The sequence below is a fragment of the Mchenga conophoros genome, linkage group LG20 (assembly GCF_057382185.1).
Source record: "Mchenga conophoros isolate Kocher_MC1m ecotype Shallow Benthic linkage group LG20, M_conophoros_male_GT1.1, whole genome shotgun sequence".
NCBI classification, from domain to species: domain Eukaryota; kingdom Metazoa; phylum Chordata; class Actinopteri; order Cichliformes; family Cichlidae; genus Mchenga; species Mchenga conophoros.
In genome coordinates this window covers 22,370,611-22,387,385 of record NC_140545.1, presented here as the reverse complement: position 1 = coordinate 22,387,385, position 16,775 = coordinate 22,370,611, and the positions used below count along the sequence as shown (strand labels likewise).

At 41.3% G+C, this 16,775-nt stretch overlaps 1 protein-coding gene across 1 annotated transcript in view; it reads left to right on the top strand.

The window, feature by feature from the left end:
• Positions 1–16,775, top strand: part of LOC146550782 (adenylate cyclase type 6-like) — a 51,861-nt gene that overhangs the window by 34,182 nt on the left and 904 nt on the right. The window contains exons 4-23 of the mRNA XM_085261079.1: positions 1,026–1,175; positions 2,776–2,897; positions 3,557–3,668; positions 3,891–4,018; positions 4,152–4,310; positions 4,809–4,950; positions 7,621–7,749; positions 7,847–7,875; positions 7,961–8,108; positions 8,217–8,314; positions 13,357–13,444; positions 13,543–13,659; positions 13,750–13,902; positions 14,019–14,194; positions 14,447–14,467; positions 14,822–14,851; positions 15,041–15,173; positions 15,370–15,633; positions 15,721–15,925; positions 16,022–16,146. Of these exons, the coding sequence (XP_085117205.1) occupies positions 1,026–1,175; positions 2,776–2,897; positions 3,557–3,668; positions 3,891–4,018; positions 4,152–4,310; positions 4,809–4,950; positions 7,621–7,749; positions 7,847–7,875; positions 7,961–8,108; positions 8,217–8,314; positions 13,357–13,444; positions 13,543–13,659; positions 13,750–13,902; positions 14,019–14,194; positions 14,447–14,467; positions 14,822–14,851; positions 15,041–15,173; positions 15,370–15,633; positions 15,721–15,925; positions 16,022–16,146 (2,529 nt within the window). The remainder of the gene's footprint in view (positions 1–1,025; positions 1,176–2,775; positions 2,898–3,556; positions 3,669–3,890; positions 4,019–4,151; positions 4,311–4,808; positions 4,951–7,620; positions 7,750–7,846; positions 7,876–7,960; positions 8,109–8,216; positions 8,315–13,356; positions 13,445–13,542; positions 13,660–13,749; positions 13,903–14,018; positions 14,195–14,446; positions 14,468–14,821; positions 14,852–15,040; positions 15,174–15,369; positions 15,634–15,720; positions 15,926–16,021; positions 16,147–16,775) is intronic.

Below are 16,775 nucleotides of genomic sequence, written 5' to 3'. Positions count from 1 at the left end.
AGTATAATTGTGTTTTAAGACAAGTTTTAGGTCATGGTTGGTCACCGTCTAACTGCAAAAAGGCAATTTATTCCATAACCTCGGGGCAGCAATTGACTGCTCTGTCCCCCCTGAGCTTCTGCTTAGGTCACATGACCTGAGAGTTCGGACAGGAGTGTAGGGGTGAAGTAAAGTAAAGTCAGAGATGACTCTAAAAAGCACAAGTAGCTAGTGAAGCGAAGCCAGAATGAAACATGATGTTCTGGCTTCGTTTGATTTTTAACTATGTGTTAATGTTTTTGCCAAGTGCAACAAGTGGTTGCACTTGGCCTGCTGTTTTTATCTGTCCTGCAGCAAACATGACAAAAGTACACAACATGCTTTTTTTGTTTGAATTATTTGCCTCTATAGTACTTTAATTTGTTGTTTTACTGTTTATTTCAGACTCCATAGCTGACAGAAAACAGCCAGCATTTTATTAAATCAGCATTGGCTCTAACAGGATGTGAGTGTTTCTGTTACTTCCTGAAGCCTGCTGGAAACCATCTGTCTTGACTCGATTTTGGTCGGCAAAGCTTCAAACCGGCCATCTGTGATTTAGGACTTTTATTTTTGGACTGACGATGGAATATTTTACCAAGTTCCTCTCACACACGGCCCACAGTGTAAAGGCGCCTTAATGCACAAACAGTCTTGAGTCTCTTGAGACAAACAGAGAACTGAAATGTCAGAATGACAAAAAAGGTAAACAGCAGAATGAAACTCACACCGCTTGTGTCGTAGTTTCACCCTTACAATGAGTGTAACACAAACCCTGCCGTCAGTTATCGTTTTGTGTCCTTTTATGGAAGGAAGTGAAGTTGAACACCTGTATCTCTGAGTCTGTTTGCATCACTGCCGCTACTGTTACAAAGATTAAAGTACCTAATACAGACCGTTTTCTAGCAGTAAAAGCTGCGTTGCTAGTGCATGTTTGATTATTCCTCTTCCTTCTTCTTTTCTAATGCTTTATAATCTCTTCCCCCCCCCCCATTCACTCTCTCCAGGTGAGTGCTAATGTCCTGATCTTCCTGTGCACCAACATCATTGGCATCTGTACCCACTACCCTGCCGAGGTTTCCCAGAGACAAGCCTTCCAGGAGACCAGAGGATACATTCAGGCCCGGCTTCATCTGCAGAGGGAGAATCAACAACAGGTAAACCTGCACACACAATTCTATCTCCCAGCACTTATTTGCAACAGAACACAAAGAGTCTCTCTGCAGTGTCAGTGTTTAATGACTAGAAATGAACATAACTTTTTGATCTTGATGTTGCAACATTTAGCGACACTCCTAATTCATGGTGGTTGCTTTCTCCAAGACGCTGGAAACACCTTTGACTCGTTTTTATTGTCAGGAGTTTATCTACATTCTATATAACACCCTCATTTTACTTGGAACAATATCACTTACACAAGCACGTCCTCCAGGAAAAAGAACATCAGATGTACACGAGTACATTTATGAGTACATATACCTGCATGTGAACCTTTGCTGATTCCTGGTTTGGCTGTTGATGAGCTCTTTCGGTGTGGAGGAGGGCTCGTCACCAACACCACCATACTCAAACAGTTTCATTATTGAAAGCAGTGATGTTTTGACTCTTTCTGAAAGCGTACGGCCTGCACAGTCCATTTATTTCTTCTTTTTGTAAAGATGTATGTCAGTTAAAGTGAACTATATGTGGTTCAGTATGAAGCAGCAACAAAAACTAGAGATTGACACAAAAGTTGTTTGAAACAGTTGTTATGTTTAAATTAATAAATGGCTTTAAATTCGCTCATAGCATGAATAACATTTGAGCGAAGAGTATGATGAGATGTAGCAGGAAGTTGAGGCCCTCTTAAGCCAGCCAAGGCTTTATCAACAATGGAGGAGGGCTGAAGAGAGGCATAACAAGCAATAGACTATAAAGGCATGACAGCGGTACATTCTAGTGGCTGTTTTATTCTAAACCCAAGAATTAGCACCATCTCACAGCACAGTGTCCATAAAATGAAGCAACAAGCATATGAGATCAGCATCAATAGACCAACCCAGAAAACAGGGTATCAATAAATACACGCTCAGTGCCGACATCCATTTCCTGTGTGGTGCTCCGACAGAATCCTGGGTCCTACAAAAGACATCTTTATATAAAACTATATAAAGAAATATATGTATATCTGTCTAAGGCTTCTAACTTGGGAAAAATTTCACTTGCAAACTCAATGCAAATCTGTCCATTAATCTTTGTGTTCTCCTGCCAACAGACAAACTGAATTAATGAAATAAGTAACTTCCTCAAACAAATGTAGTTTTTAGCTCATGCTACTGAATCCAGAGGACTAAAAAGCATATTTTTGTCTCTCAAATGGATAGGATAAGTATTTTCAGCTGCTGACAGGATGTTCCTCTGTGAACGATGGAAAGAAAAATGCCGACATGTTCATGATAATGAAAGGAAAGGGCACCCTTTTATTTTTGATAGTTTAAGGATAACATCTGGGGCGCAGAAAAGTGCAGCATATCAGGCTCTGGATGCACTGACAACACTTGTTAGACAAATCAGAAAAAACACGTCCTGTCTGCCTAAATCTGGACTTCTACCACAGCACAAACACACAGAGCTACTCACTCTAAGATATGAGTTCTAAATGTCTCTGTAAATAATGGGATAATAAGAACACAGGCACAAACACATATATAGAAATGTAACCACAAAATTGTGACTGACAAGATCTGCATTTCCTTGTTTATTTTTTGTGATTTCCAGGAACGTCTGTTGCTTTCAGTGTTGCCGAGGCATGTTGCCATGGAGATGAAGGCTGACATCAATGCCAAGAAGGAAGACATGATGTTTCATAAGATCTATATCCAGAAACACGACAATGTCAGGTCAGCCGGGCGTGTGGCCTCAACACCTAACGTAACATTTAACCCATGAATTCAGATTTTAGCTACTAAATTGTCTTTCTTTTCTATAATTGTTGTAAGAGAGGTCATATCATGATACACTGAAAAACATGTGACATTGTAAAGCATTAAAAAGCCTGTTAGGATTTTGTTAATCCCATAAAATGAAGAGAAAATAAACAAAATCATACCATAAATTCATCCTAAGAATGGCTAACTCACGTTGGTGCACACATAAACACAAAAACACACATGTTTGAGCGCGCTCACAGAGTCAGAAGACGGTAGAGTGGTTTGGCAGAGTGGAGGCTAATTAACACTAGTGAGGGAATACTTAATCACCAGCAGCCAAGATAAGATAATCCCCAAAGATGGAAAGCTTCAGCACACATTCAATTACAGCACTGAGCAAACACGGTGCACTCGGTCCCTCACACACACGCGCGCCCGCACACACACACAGATGCTTTAAGGTCAAACACCCTTCCTCTCTCAAGGTCATCTGCCCTGATAGTAACATAATGCAATAGTATATCGCTGAGGTGTAGCTAAATCAAACTGAATCAGCTTCGTAGGTTTTTATCTCTCATGATCGAGGATTAACTGTGTTTTGTTTTTGCTCCTCTTCATCTCGTCCTCAGTATTCTGTTTGCAGACATCGAGGGTTTCACCAGCCTGGCGTCTCAGTGCACGGCTCAGGAGCTGGTCATGACACTAAACGAGCTCTTTGCCCGTTTTGACAAACTGGCGTCGGTAAGCAGTCTTCCGTTACTTGTGTCTGTTTCTAAAAGGGATAGTTTGGCAGTTTAAGGGGTTGTTTTAGAGTGTTGATAGTGGATTTTTTTTTATCCTTTGCTGTTTCTTGTGTTTCTTTGTTTTAAGTTTAAAAGCAGGTGAGAAGTATGAAGTGCTTCCTGTATGGATATGTGTTTTTATTTATATTTTTATCTTGTCCTGTTGTCTTTTCTTCCTCAGGAGAATCATTGTCTCCGTATTAAAATTCTGGGTGATTGTTACTACTGCGTGTCCGGGCTGCCTGAACCCCGGGCTGACCACGCCCACTGCTGCGTGGAGATGGGTGTTGACATGATAGAGGCCATCTCGTGAGTAAAAACAGTGTATACATGCACCTGTATGTGGTGTTTGTTTCTGCGTTGTTTACAGTGTTTTGCATATTCCTCCCACTGCTGATGAGACACTCGTGTGTGTCTGTGTGTGTGTGTTTCTGTTTTCCAGGCTGGTGCGTGAGGTGACAGGGGTCAACGTTAACATGCGCGTCGGCATTCACAGTGGCCGTGTGCACTGCGGCGTGCTGGGACTCAGGAAGTGGCAGTTTGATGTGTGGTCCAATGATGTCACGCTGGCCAATCACATGGAGGCGGGAGGCAAAGCAGGGTGAGAGCGAGAGAAGCGTTTACAGTTTGTAAAAACTATCACAGTGTTTTAAGAACTCCAAATGCACGGCCACTTACTGCGATCATTTTTTTACCCTTTGTTTTGTTTTGATGTTTTTAAATTGCTACTGCTTCAAAAATAATTTGTTGCTGTCTGGAATTCATATTTTTCCGTGGTGGTACAGTTCGTACTGATGTCGGAGGTTGTTAAAAGCTCTCCTGTTATGAAAATATCATATTTGAACTTCAAGAAGTACAAGTGATAAGGCCATTTTGAGACTTGACTTGAAAAGCTTTCTGCGCTCTTGAACGTTGTTTTACAACAAATTAAAAGAAATTGTTTCATTCATTTCTAACATGTTCCTGACTTATGTTCAGCAGCAGTTCTGGAGCTATTAATATATGCCTGCTGTCCCCCTGTGTATGCCTTTAATGTGAAAAACAAAAAAAAATAAACACCCCACATAAAGCCACTTCCTGGTCTTTTCGTCCCTGCCAGGCGGATCCACATCACAAAGGCCACGTTGCAGTATCTGAATGGGGACTATGAGGTGGAGCCAGGTTTTGGAGGTGAGAGGAATGCGTATCTGAAGGAGAACAGCATTGAGACATTCCTGGTCCTTGGCTGCAGCCAAAAACGGGTCAGTACACAAACATACACACAAATATAAGAGGTGTAGGCGGGGAAATCTTCACCAAATTGAGACATTTGTCAGAGTTTTCTAGTCGAACCTGAAAAAAACCCCACCAGAAAGGGACCAACAAAAAGGTCGTCACACACTAAAAATATACATAGAGATCAGATGACTGCCATGACAGTATTGCCATTAAGAAAACTGAATCAAGAACATAAATAAAATAAATAAACAAAATTCAACATCCTATTGGTTTGAGGAAAAAGTAGAGGTCACTGCTTGTGACAGTTCATTTGGTATCGCTGAAGACAAGGCCCCCATCTCTTGTTAGATCTACCCTGAATATCTGTTTTATACTTATGCATTTCTTCCATCTGTATAACAAATAACACCACCTTAATTTAATATGCAAAGGTATATGGAGATTTAGACTTAAAGGTTTCTATGGAGCATCAAAAAATCACCAAGCTATGGTCCAGTCCATCTGGAGAACATGCCAGTCGCGTAGGGCCAAAAAATAAATACTAAAAGAAGAGTCGTACTGTATATGTGTCAACATGACAGGGATTTCACAGAGTAACAAGAAAGTAAAGTAACGAGTAAGAAAATGAGAAATATAAGTAATGAGTAATGTGTAATGTGTAATACATGCTCATTTGGAAGACCGTATTTGGTATAAAGGAAATGATGCTCGTCCGTAACACATCTGCCAGAGTCACAGTCTGCATCTACCTGCATCTAACACCTCATCCAGCTGAGCAGGCATAAAAGAATGGTTATGCCATAGTGGGACATGTAAGGAGACACTAGGAGCCTGTCTGTGATTGCAGCGCTGGAGAATAACAGAGTAAGAGGATCCATTTTTAACAACTGAGGTCTCAAGGTGTACCCACAGGGGGATATCTTCATTGCTTGCATCACTGGATTGGTCTATCCACTTCCAATAAACAAAGGCTCTTGAATTGGCTGCCCAGTAGTAGAGTCTCAGGAAGAAGAAGCCCAAGGCCTCCCACCCTACTGGACTTGTGTAGATGGGCCTTAGACTTTCAGTGTGACTTGTAGCCACAAGTAGGTAAAGTAGTAAAGTCAGTAAACTCACCATTTTAATAGGGTTCACCCTGACAGTCATAGTTAAAGGCAGCACTCTACAACGTTCGATATTGGCTCTGAGTTTGTTGACTAATTCCATGAAATTAAACTTCAAGAGTAAAAAAATCATCTGCTTGTCTAAATGGCAAGGTTTTCAGAAAGTCTGATGAAAGTTATGAATGTTAAGGGCATAATTTGACCAGATAGATTTAATAGATACAGTGTGAATACCATTCCACTGACAAACTGGGAGTTTTGTTGCTTTAGCAGGCGATCAGTCCAAAGAAAACAGGCCTGTCTTCTAAAGCCAAAAGAAGAGTTGGTGGGAGTGTGTTGCTTCAGGTGTTGCTGAAATATGAAATATAATCCAGGAAATACAGCAGCTGGAAAAACAGCAACCTCCCGCTAATCCAAGAGGAACATGTAAGATGACATAGGATAAAATATAGTGGGGAATTCTGGCTAAAACATTACATAACCTGTAAAACAGCTCAAATTGAGTAAAATACAATAAGAAAGGACAAAATAGCTTGATAAGATGAAACATTATACAAAAAAAGAACACAATTAAATATGGCCACAGTTTGGATTTCCCCTGATATCTATAGTCTCAAAATCAAAAGGCGCAAACAAACACGTCCCTTCACCAAACGCCTACTTTCAGCTTCTCCTCTTTCCACATTGTATTCATGAGCACAGGAACACATCCCTCCACTTTCTTCCATTTATCCAACCTAAGATCATGGTGGACTGGAGGCTGTGCCAGCGGTCTTATGGCAAGAGGCAGGATACACCCACCAGTCTGTTGCAGGGCGAAAACAGAGACAGTCTACCAGTTACGCTTGCATTCACACCTACAATCAATTTAGATTTGCCAGTGAAGCTAACCTGCATCTCTGTAAATCCTATTTTGAACATGAATATTCACTTTTGCTTAAAACAATGAAGTCTTGCCAATTTAAAAAGTATTAACATATTACATTGGAAACACTGAATATGAAATAAACACAATTCCATTAATTATAAAAATGCATTTAGGCTCCTATGGTGTCTTCAGACCGTGAGAGGAAGACAGAGTACCAGGGGAGAGAACATGCATGGTTTGAAACCCAGAACCTTCTCACTGTGAGGCGACATGGCTAATCACCGAGTCATCATACCTGTTATAAAGCATTTATTATTATAACATAAATCATCAGATAAGAGTTTTGTGTAAGAGCAGGTTACACTTATCTTAACAGTAGGGTGTTAATTATTTTTTCCCAGTTGTGCTGGCAAAATAAAAAATGAAGTGCTTAATAAAATGATTCATTTCAAATCATTTTATATTTCTGAACTACTTTAAAGTACAAAGGTTTTGAAGCACATTGGCGATATAACAGATAGTGAAGATGTAATAGTTATTGAAGGAAACAGAGCTGAAAAAGCATAATTTGTGAATGAAGTCCTCTTGAAGATCCCGAGCTGCCTCGTGGGAAAATTGAAAGCCAGAATTTAAACAAACCCTCAGTCACACATTTTGTCGTTCTCCATGTTGTGTTGCACGAGAACAGTTGGTCAAGCCTTCGTGTTGTTCTCTCCGAGCAGAAGGAGGAGAAGGCGATGATGGCGAAGATGCAGCGGACAAGAGCCAACTCTAACGAGGGGCTGATGCCACGCTGGGTTCCCGACAGAACCTTCACCAGGACCAAAGACTCCAAAGTCTTCAGACAAATGGTGAGACTCGACATCGACGCGCTGCTTCACAGCGACAGAGCGGCGCTGCAGCTTTTCTGCCAGAACCATAATTTTGTCTGCTCTCTTTCTTCTCCAGGGGATTGATGAAACCTCCAGTAAAGACAAGTAAGCACGGACTCTGACACACCACTTTGCCTGATTGGGTTACCCCTGTTATCGCCTGCTCAGTCTGTGCCTCTTCTTTTTGCAGCCGTGGCGTTCAGGAAGCCATGAACCCAGAGGATGAGGTGGATGAGTTTCTGGGACGGGCCATTGACGCTCGCAGCATCGACCAGCTAAGAAAAGACCACGTTAAGAAGTTTCTACTCACCTTCCAGACTTCCAGTCTGGAGAAAAAGGTTAAAACTGTGATGCCTCATTATTGCTAAAGCTTTTTATCTTAAATATCAGCCATGTGTGGAAAAGTCTACTCCTATTATTTCTGATTTCTTCTTTTTTTTGTGCAGTATTCCAAGAAGGTGGACGATCGTTTTGGAGGCTATGTTGCCTGTACTCTGCTGGTATTCTGCTTCATATCCTTCATACAGATTGTTATTTTTCCACAGTGAGTATTTCACCCATTCCCATAATGCTCTACTGCGAATGCTTCTGTGTATAACCCCATCAAGGGGACCGGTTAGGCTCATTTGTAGCTATTCTTGGTTTCTGTGAGAGTACCTTTGCATGAGTCACAGCTGAAATGATTTATCTGTCCTTTTACAGATAAGATTGATTAAAAGAAAAAAATCTCACAACCCCAATGATGTAAAACATTTTAAGTTATTAACAAAAAACAAAAACAAACATGCTGATGTTATTTATGAGATCTGATCTCGTTCGTATTTTGACTTTAACCTCCTAGGACCTGGCGTCCACATATGTGGACGTCACATTTTGGGTTGCCTAGACCAAAATACAAAATTTTGCTCTACAAGGGCCTGATATTCATGTACAAGCACATGATATTGCCACTGCTCGATCAAAAATTAAAACGAATGTCCTCATTTATGGATCTCATTTTTCTCAGAAACAAAAATCTTGTAAAAAAACTATTTGTTTTTACATTCATGAGGTCCCAATCAGCCCAAATATCAAAGAGAAATTAAATGCCATGGTTAAAGATGGCGAAATGTTGTCAGTTTCAGCATAAAGACCAAACTGTTGCAGCTAATGTAGAAATTCTAAGGCTTCATTATGAAAAAGTTTTCATAATTTCATCTTTATTTCTGAAATATCTAGCTTTTTCTCACGCCAAAGTGTTTAAGCTCTAGGGGTGCAACGATACACAAAATTCACGGTTCGGTTCGATACTTTGGTGTCACGGTTCGATATTTTTTCGATACAAAAAAAATGTTCATGCCTTTTTAATTTGTCATTTATTAAAATTATAAATATATATTTTAACTCAAAAGTACAGTTTTTAAATTTAATGTTGCTGAAACAAAAGTAATGAAAAAAATAAATATATCTCAGGGCTCTCAAAATTTCAAAATCCCTGGTAGCCCTTCGGGCAGGGACTCTTCAGTTTTTGGTAGCCCAAAATAAATGTAAGTAGCCCGAATAAAAAAAGAGAGCAATTTTTTGATTGATATTTTGTTTCCTGTTTTGTTTCCTTTACAATATTATACTTTAATGTATAATATTGTAAAGGAAACAAAACATTCAACAAAAAATTGTTGAAAAACAAATTACAACATTGTATAAAAATTACAATCATCAACTCAAATACTTGGTTCTAATTGAACAGAAATTTCTATGAACTTGTAAGAACTGTGTAGGACATGAATCAGTCTGTGTCAGATCCTGAATTTGAAATTTCCGCTGAAGTCACAGGTAAGAGGCAAGTGGGACCAAGATCTAGGCCATTTGCTTTTTGAAGTTTGCAAAGACTACTAAATTTTGCCAGTGGTAGTTCACTCTTTGCAACATAGTACGCTGTTCTAAACAGATTTTTCAGGTTTATTTTTAGTATGTTATTTGCAATTGGTGTTTGTTCTGGGAAAGATATTGCAGACTGCGCAATAATGCATTTCTTGCATTTGGGGGCCTTTCTTAAAATGACTGGTCCCAGTAACAAAGGCGCTTGTCGACTCAGAAATCGAGAGAAAACCAACAACACACCCGGCAGAACATTATGTTATTTACACGGGTGCACATAAGTGGTCCGCATGTGCGCATTCGCTGTCAAAATAAAAGACGCGCACCAGATAAGAAGTTGCAACGCGCGTTTGCGTCCATATAAAAAGCACTGTTTTTGTCCACTAGAGTGGGATTTTCACGGCACATTCCGCACCACCTCTCTGTGCGTTCATCATTTGTTTGAAGCCAGCTCACCTCCTGCAACCACTTTTCCGAGAGCTTCTTTTGTGGTTCGGACTCCTTCTGACATTTCTTTGGAGGTGGAGGAACACCAAAGTAATTGCTTAAAGGAGCTTCTTCGACATCTTTAAGAGTTTTAAACAAATGTCTGTCCTCCTCCAGAAAATCTTATGTATGCAAACACGCGTTGCAACTTCATATCTTGTGCGCGGTTTTTTTTGTTGTTTTTTTGACAGCGAATGTGCACCTGCGGACCATTTATGTGCAGCCCCGGTTATATAGCTCGTCATATTGCAGCCACAGAAATTCTTTTGTCCATGAAACCATAAAGCTGCACTTTCTTTTTGCCTTATAGTCTGATTTGTCATAACTTTTACGTTTTGTGGTAAGCTTTTCTTTGGCTGTCACTTCTTCACCCTGACCTGTCTTATTTGGCTCAGCAGAACTAAAATATATATCCTGCTGCTTTTACACACACACACACACACACATAACGGTCAGTGATTCTCTGCGCGATCAACCTCTCATATGTTTAAGCTTGCTGCGGGAGATTTCACTTGTCATGTTTGCATAGTAAGCTAACGATTGATAAGACGATGTCAGAGGAATTGGTGCGCAAATTATCATCACTCACCAATCAGTACTGTCGCTCTCTATACACAGTTCGCGTGATTGCAAAGTGAAAGCTAGCCCCGGGACGTCGGGCTAGCGATTTTGCAAGCCCTGTATCTGATTGAGGAATCACTCATCTTTGAAAAAGAGAGTTTATTACAGAGAAATGGCTCTTTCCAAAATAAAAGCTATACTATACCCTTCTTCTGGGCTATATTCTCAGCAGCATATTGTAGCGGGTCAGGGCTGTTCGGGGTTCTGTTTGTACAGTTATGTTTTGTTTATGTTGCCATAGTGACGGATGACGCCCTCTCGCTGCGACGATGTGTCTTTCCGGGGTCAGAGGGCGCCCTGTGTGTTGTTGTTGTTGCTGTGCGGTTGCCGCGCTGAGCAGTTAGCTAGCGGTAGTGTTCTTCTGCAGATGTCAATAAACGGCTGTGCTCCCTGGCTAGCTCACGGGAAGCAAGACCAAATGACACCTCCGTCTCCTCCTTGTCTGAGCTCGCCACATTGGTGTCAGAAGTGGGATGATGGTGCCACCCCATGTTCTGACCCGAGTGACTTTTCCCCCGCCGGTCGTGACCGGCCGGTGCGCCAAAAGAAGGCACCTGGACATTTGCAGGACTTTGTGTGGGGTAATGGGGTCGTCGGGGACGACTGACCCCTTAGGTGGGGGCTATGTAGCGGGTCAGGGCTGTTCGGGGTTCTGTTTGTACAGTTATGTTTTGTTTATGTTGCCATAGTGACGGGTGACGCCTTCTCGCTGCGACGGTGTGTCTTTCCGGGGTCAGAGGGCGCTCTGTGTGTTGTTGTTGCTGTGCGGTTGCCGCGCTGAGCAGTTAGCTAGCGGCAGTGTTCTTCTGCAGATGTCAATAAACGGCTGTGCTCCCTGGCTAGCTCACGGGAAGCAAGACCAAACGATACCTCCGTCTCCTCCTTGTCTGAGCTCGCCACAATATTAAACATATCAGGTCCCCATAAGGAGAATCATGTGCTAACGGCTGTCTAAATGACTCGGGTAAAGTTTGTAGCATGCATGTTTGTTGTTTTTGTCTGCTTCCACTTGTCTTTGCACTAGGATGATGTCGGCATAAATGTGCAGTCATATTCATTGTGTTCCCACTAGTGCTGTCAGCGTTAATCTCGTTGAAATGACGTTAACGCCACAACACGGCAAATCTCCGTTAACGAGCTACCCCTGATCGCCCCGTGCGTGGGGCTAGAGGGCCAACACGTTAACGAGCTAACTGCGCTAACACACTAGTTCCCACCCATGTAATTGAGCATTGCGTGGCACATCCAACATACTGTTTTACTTTAGTCCATGACGCGCTTACCTTCAGGGTCATATGTCACATGAAACCCAAAATAATTCCAAACGCCAGATCTGAATGAGGGTGGGGGAGGTTCAATTTGCCATGTTGCAAGGAGAGCTTAACTTCTGTCTCGCTAGCTTGCCCTGCGCTCTTCCTTCTGACGATGCTGTCTGTGTTGAACGCTCAGTGGATCTGCGCTCGACAGTGCAGCCTAGGCGGAGTAGTCGAACGCAGATTCACTGAGCGCTCAACACAGACAGCATCGTCAGAAGGAAAGTTGATAAAATAAATTACAAATTTTGTATTGTTCATACATATGCGTACCGAACCGAAAGCACTGTATCGAACGGTTCAATATCGATACGAGTATCGTTGCACCCCTATTAAGCTCCCAATGTGTTTTGACAATATAAACTTTCACAGTGCAACAACGTTTCCTCCTGAAATCCACTTTTATGTCCAAGTTGTGTCACCTTTGAGCTCCCTGTTATCAGCTGATTGAGTGCAGTTTATTATACACATCACTCCTGATGTGTAACTGACTGCTGGTCTGACCTTTCCCCACTGATGCACACCGTTCCAGTAAAACGTGATTGAACGACATGTTGCACATGTTGGTGAACTGAACCTGCCCGAGGGTTGCTCCGCCCACTTTAGTGACTAATAAGAACTGATGAGGAACTCACTGGTTGTACACTTTTAGTTATCCTACCTCCTTAGAGTTACAGGCTGTCATGCTGCTGGGCTTTTCCAGATGTTCACAAATATGGATTAAAGCCCCCACACTCATTTTAGACCAGCGTTCCCCAACCTTTTTTGCGCCATGGACCGATTTATGTCCGACAATATTTTCACGGACCGGCCTTTAAGGTGCCGCGCATAAATACAACAAAATAAAACCAGTGCCGATACCCCCAAAAAAGAAGATTTATTCATAACACACAGGAAAACTCCTGGGGAAACCGAGTTAACGATAAAAACATTAAAAAAATTACACTAAAAACCAATAAAAACCCCGAAAACCATAAATTTCACACCCAAGCCTCAACTCTTGCGGCCCTGTACCAAGCGACTCACGGACTGGTCTGTGGCCCAGTGGTTAGGGACCGCTGTTTTAGACCATGATTTTTTGGTATAAATATATTTAGATTGATTGTTTTTTTTTTAAAAACTGTTTTAAAAAATGTTGATATTATGAAAAACCTTAAGGGTCTTTCAAGGTTCTTCCTTGAAAATGAAATGCCAAAAATAAACTGGGTATTTTTCTGAAATTTAACTGATTTAGATAATAATAATGATGATTGTAAAACAAAACCCTAAATGTCCTTTTATAATCTGTGTTCTCTATTCTTTCCTGCAGCACCCCGGTCATGCTGGGAATCTACATCAGTATCTTCATCATACTCGCCAACATCCTCTTCATCTGTGCCATATACTCTTGCATCAAGGTAGAGCAGGTCACCTGGACTCCATACCAAATGTTGCGCTCATTTTCTTTTTCTTGCCTTCACCGTGTATTTAACATGTTCATCATTTCCGCTCGTAGATTTTTCCAGCTGCGATGCAGACTGTCTCGAAGAAGATTGTCCAGTCTCGCACCAACAGCACGCTGGTCGGAGTATTCTCCATTATCCTCGTCTTTATCTCTGCCTTCGTTAATATGGTGAGATCAAAGTTATCGCTAAACAAATTAAGCGCATCTGCTAACTTTGTGCGACATTGTTTGAAGTCGTGCTGCTTCACTTTCATGCAGTTTGCCTGCGACACCACGGGTTTGGCTGAATGCGTCGCTGAGAAGCTGAACACCTCTGCGGTGACTCCCTGTCTGATCCGCAGCTTGAATGTGTCCGTCGAGGGGGGTCTAGAGATCTGCCCCAGCCGAGGCCCCTCCTGCCCCTTTCCTGAGGTGAGCAAACGGTCCACACGCTTTAAAAGAAGAGTCTCAGATTTGCATTTGTGTTTTCCTGACACCTATCGTCGATGATGCGTGCTTGTGACGCCGCTGCCTCCTGTTTGTGTCAGTATTTCAGCTACAGCGTGCTGCTGACGCTGCTGGCCTGCTCCGTGTTCCTGCAGATCAGCAGCATAGGGAAGCTGGCCCTCATGCTGCTCATCCAGCTCACCTTCCTGCTGCTGGTGGAGTGGCCACAAGTAGCACTGTTTGACAATGCAGACCTCTTTGTCACCTCCAATGCCATGTAAGTGAAACAAGTGTGAAATTACAAGTCACCGAGAGGGTTTACTTCATTTGTACTGATAATTTAAGGGATGAAAGGGAATGGAAGATTTTTATTTTCAGTAATTTAAGGATAAATCAAAATACTTAAAATACCCTTATTTGCTCTTTCATTGATTTTGCTTCTGTTTACTCATGAATTCGAGCATGTACAACAGTGAAATCAAGTTTGTGCATTTTATTAATATATTTGAATCTTTCTGTCTGTTTTTAGTGATTTAAATGAAACTCAGTGGTAAGTTTTTTTTTTTTAATTATTATTGATGTTTTTGCATTTAAACCTTTGCCATTGAATTTTTTGGTCAGAACACAAACAAAAAAGTACGGTTTGTGGATTTAGCTTTTAATTCCTTCACTTCACTTCTATACATACATATTCCATTAGATTGAAATCCACAGTTTAAAACATGTTTCATTGTCTCTTTCTAAAAATCTACTTTCATTTATACCTTAGCTGCAAATATGTAGCATGAAATAAATTGATATCAAAATCAAATCCTTAGACTGCTGATGTAAATATCTCTTGCATCATCATTTTAAATGATTTATTACTACTGACTAAAAGTTGTTGTTTTTTTTTTAATTTAAGGCCCAGTTTCAATGAAACTACAAACCAGTGGTAAGCCTACATTCAATGTTACTTTTAATTTTTGCATCTTGTTCAGTTACTATAATGTATTTTGCCCAATTTTAAACATCACCTTTCTTTAAATGTTATTTTCTTGTTGATCTTTTGCTTGTTTCTTTCTCTGTTTAATGTTTTTTTGTAGTCTTTCTTTAATCTCACTGCTTGTCATTCTCTCCGCAGCTCGTTTGTTGTGACCAAAGTGTCCCTGAGGGTCATGACTCCAGTGATCCTCACAGTTTTTGTCCTGGCACTGTACCTGCACGCCCAACAGGTTGAATCTACTGCACGCCTCGACTTCCTGTGGAAATTACAGGTATGGACATCAGGGTCCGCTAGAGGGCGCCACCTGACAATGTTAACCTAAAAGATCTTCCATTAATACCTCAAACATGTCCATGAGTAAAAAGTTGATAGAGCTGTTGTATGGTTAATTGAAATTAATTATTATATTATTATATCACTGTGTCTATAAGAGCTGATTTAGTTAATAAATAACCTCTTATTTCCAGGCCACAGAGGAGAAGGAGGAGATGGAGGAGCTGCAAGCCTACAATCGTCGCCTCCTCCATAATATCCTACCGAAGGACGTAGCTGCTCACTTCCTGGCACGTGAGCGGCGTAACGACGAGCTGTATTACCAGTCCTGTGAGTGTGTAGCCGTCATGTTCGCCTCCATCAGCAACTTCTCCGAGTTCTACGTGGAGCTGGAGGCCAATAATGAGGGAGTAGAATGCCTCCGGCTGCTTAACGAGATCATCGCAGACTTTGACGAGGTAAACTCAGCCTGTCTCGGAAGGCCGCGTGTGATCGTCATTTGTTTCTCAGGTGCAGTCACCATCTGTGATCTCCTTACTTCTCAGATCATCAGTGAGGAGAAGTACAGGCAGCTAGAGAAGATCAAGACCATCGGTTCCACCTACATGGCAGCGTCAGGTCTGAACGACTCCACCTATGACAAAGAAGGCCGTTCCCATATTACTGCACTAGCTGACTATGCCATGAGACTGAGAGAGCAGATGAAATATATCAACGAGCATTCCTTCAACAACTTCCAGATGAAGATAGGTAAGAGGAAGTTAGAGGAGGAAACACGGTGGTTATACATTGCTGGTTTTGTTGGTGCAGTTTAACTTTTTTTTGTTTTTTGTCTTGAATTGACAGGTCTGAACATTGGGCCGGTGGTTGCGGGGGTTATTGGAGCACGGAAACCTCAATATGATATCTGGGGAAACACAGTCAATGTGGCCAGTCGTATGGATAGCACAGGTGTACCTGACTGCATACAGGTAGGTTTCTTGTAACTAATAAAATCAGCCCGGATAGGTTATTAGGGAGCAATCAAATATCACTGGGTGGATTTGATGGTAATATTTTATATCTGCACATTTATAGATTGCTGTAGAAATGTGAAATAAAAACACTTTAGAGATAAGATGTCCAGGTGTGCTGGTGCTGGTGTACTGAAATGAAATAATATAGAAACAACGATGAAAACAGAACAAAAACAAAATTTAAAGCAATAAAAAACGCAGGACTGCACATAAGTAACAAATACAGGACACATGCAGGACTATTTATACACAGAGGACAAACAGGAAGTAAAAGAAACCAAAACTTCAAAGTAAAATAAGAAATAACCAAAGAAGACCAATAGAGATATGAATACAAGCACTTAGCAGAATGTAAGAGACCTACATGAACACAAAGGGAACAAAGCGTAAACGCAGAAATGAGACTGAGGGAGGCACAACGCAGGGAACAAGACTACTATGCAGACAATAGACGAGGCTCAAACAAGAACACAAGAGACATCACAGAACTGAAAGAGTAAAGTAACAGCAAGAGACTCGATATCATGATATTAAAGATCGCAGTATACTAGAACAATAAAGAAGTAAAAACTCACAAAACTAAC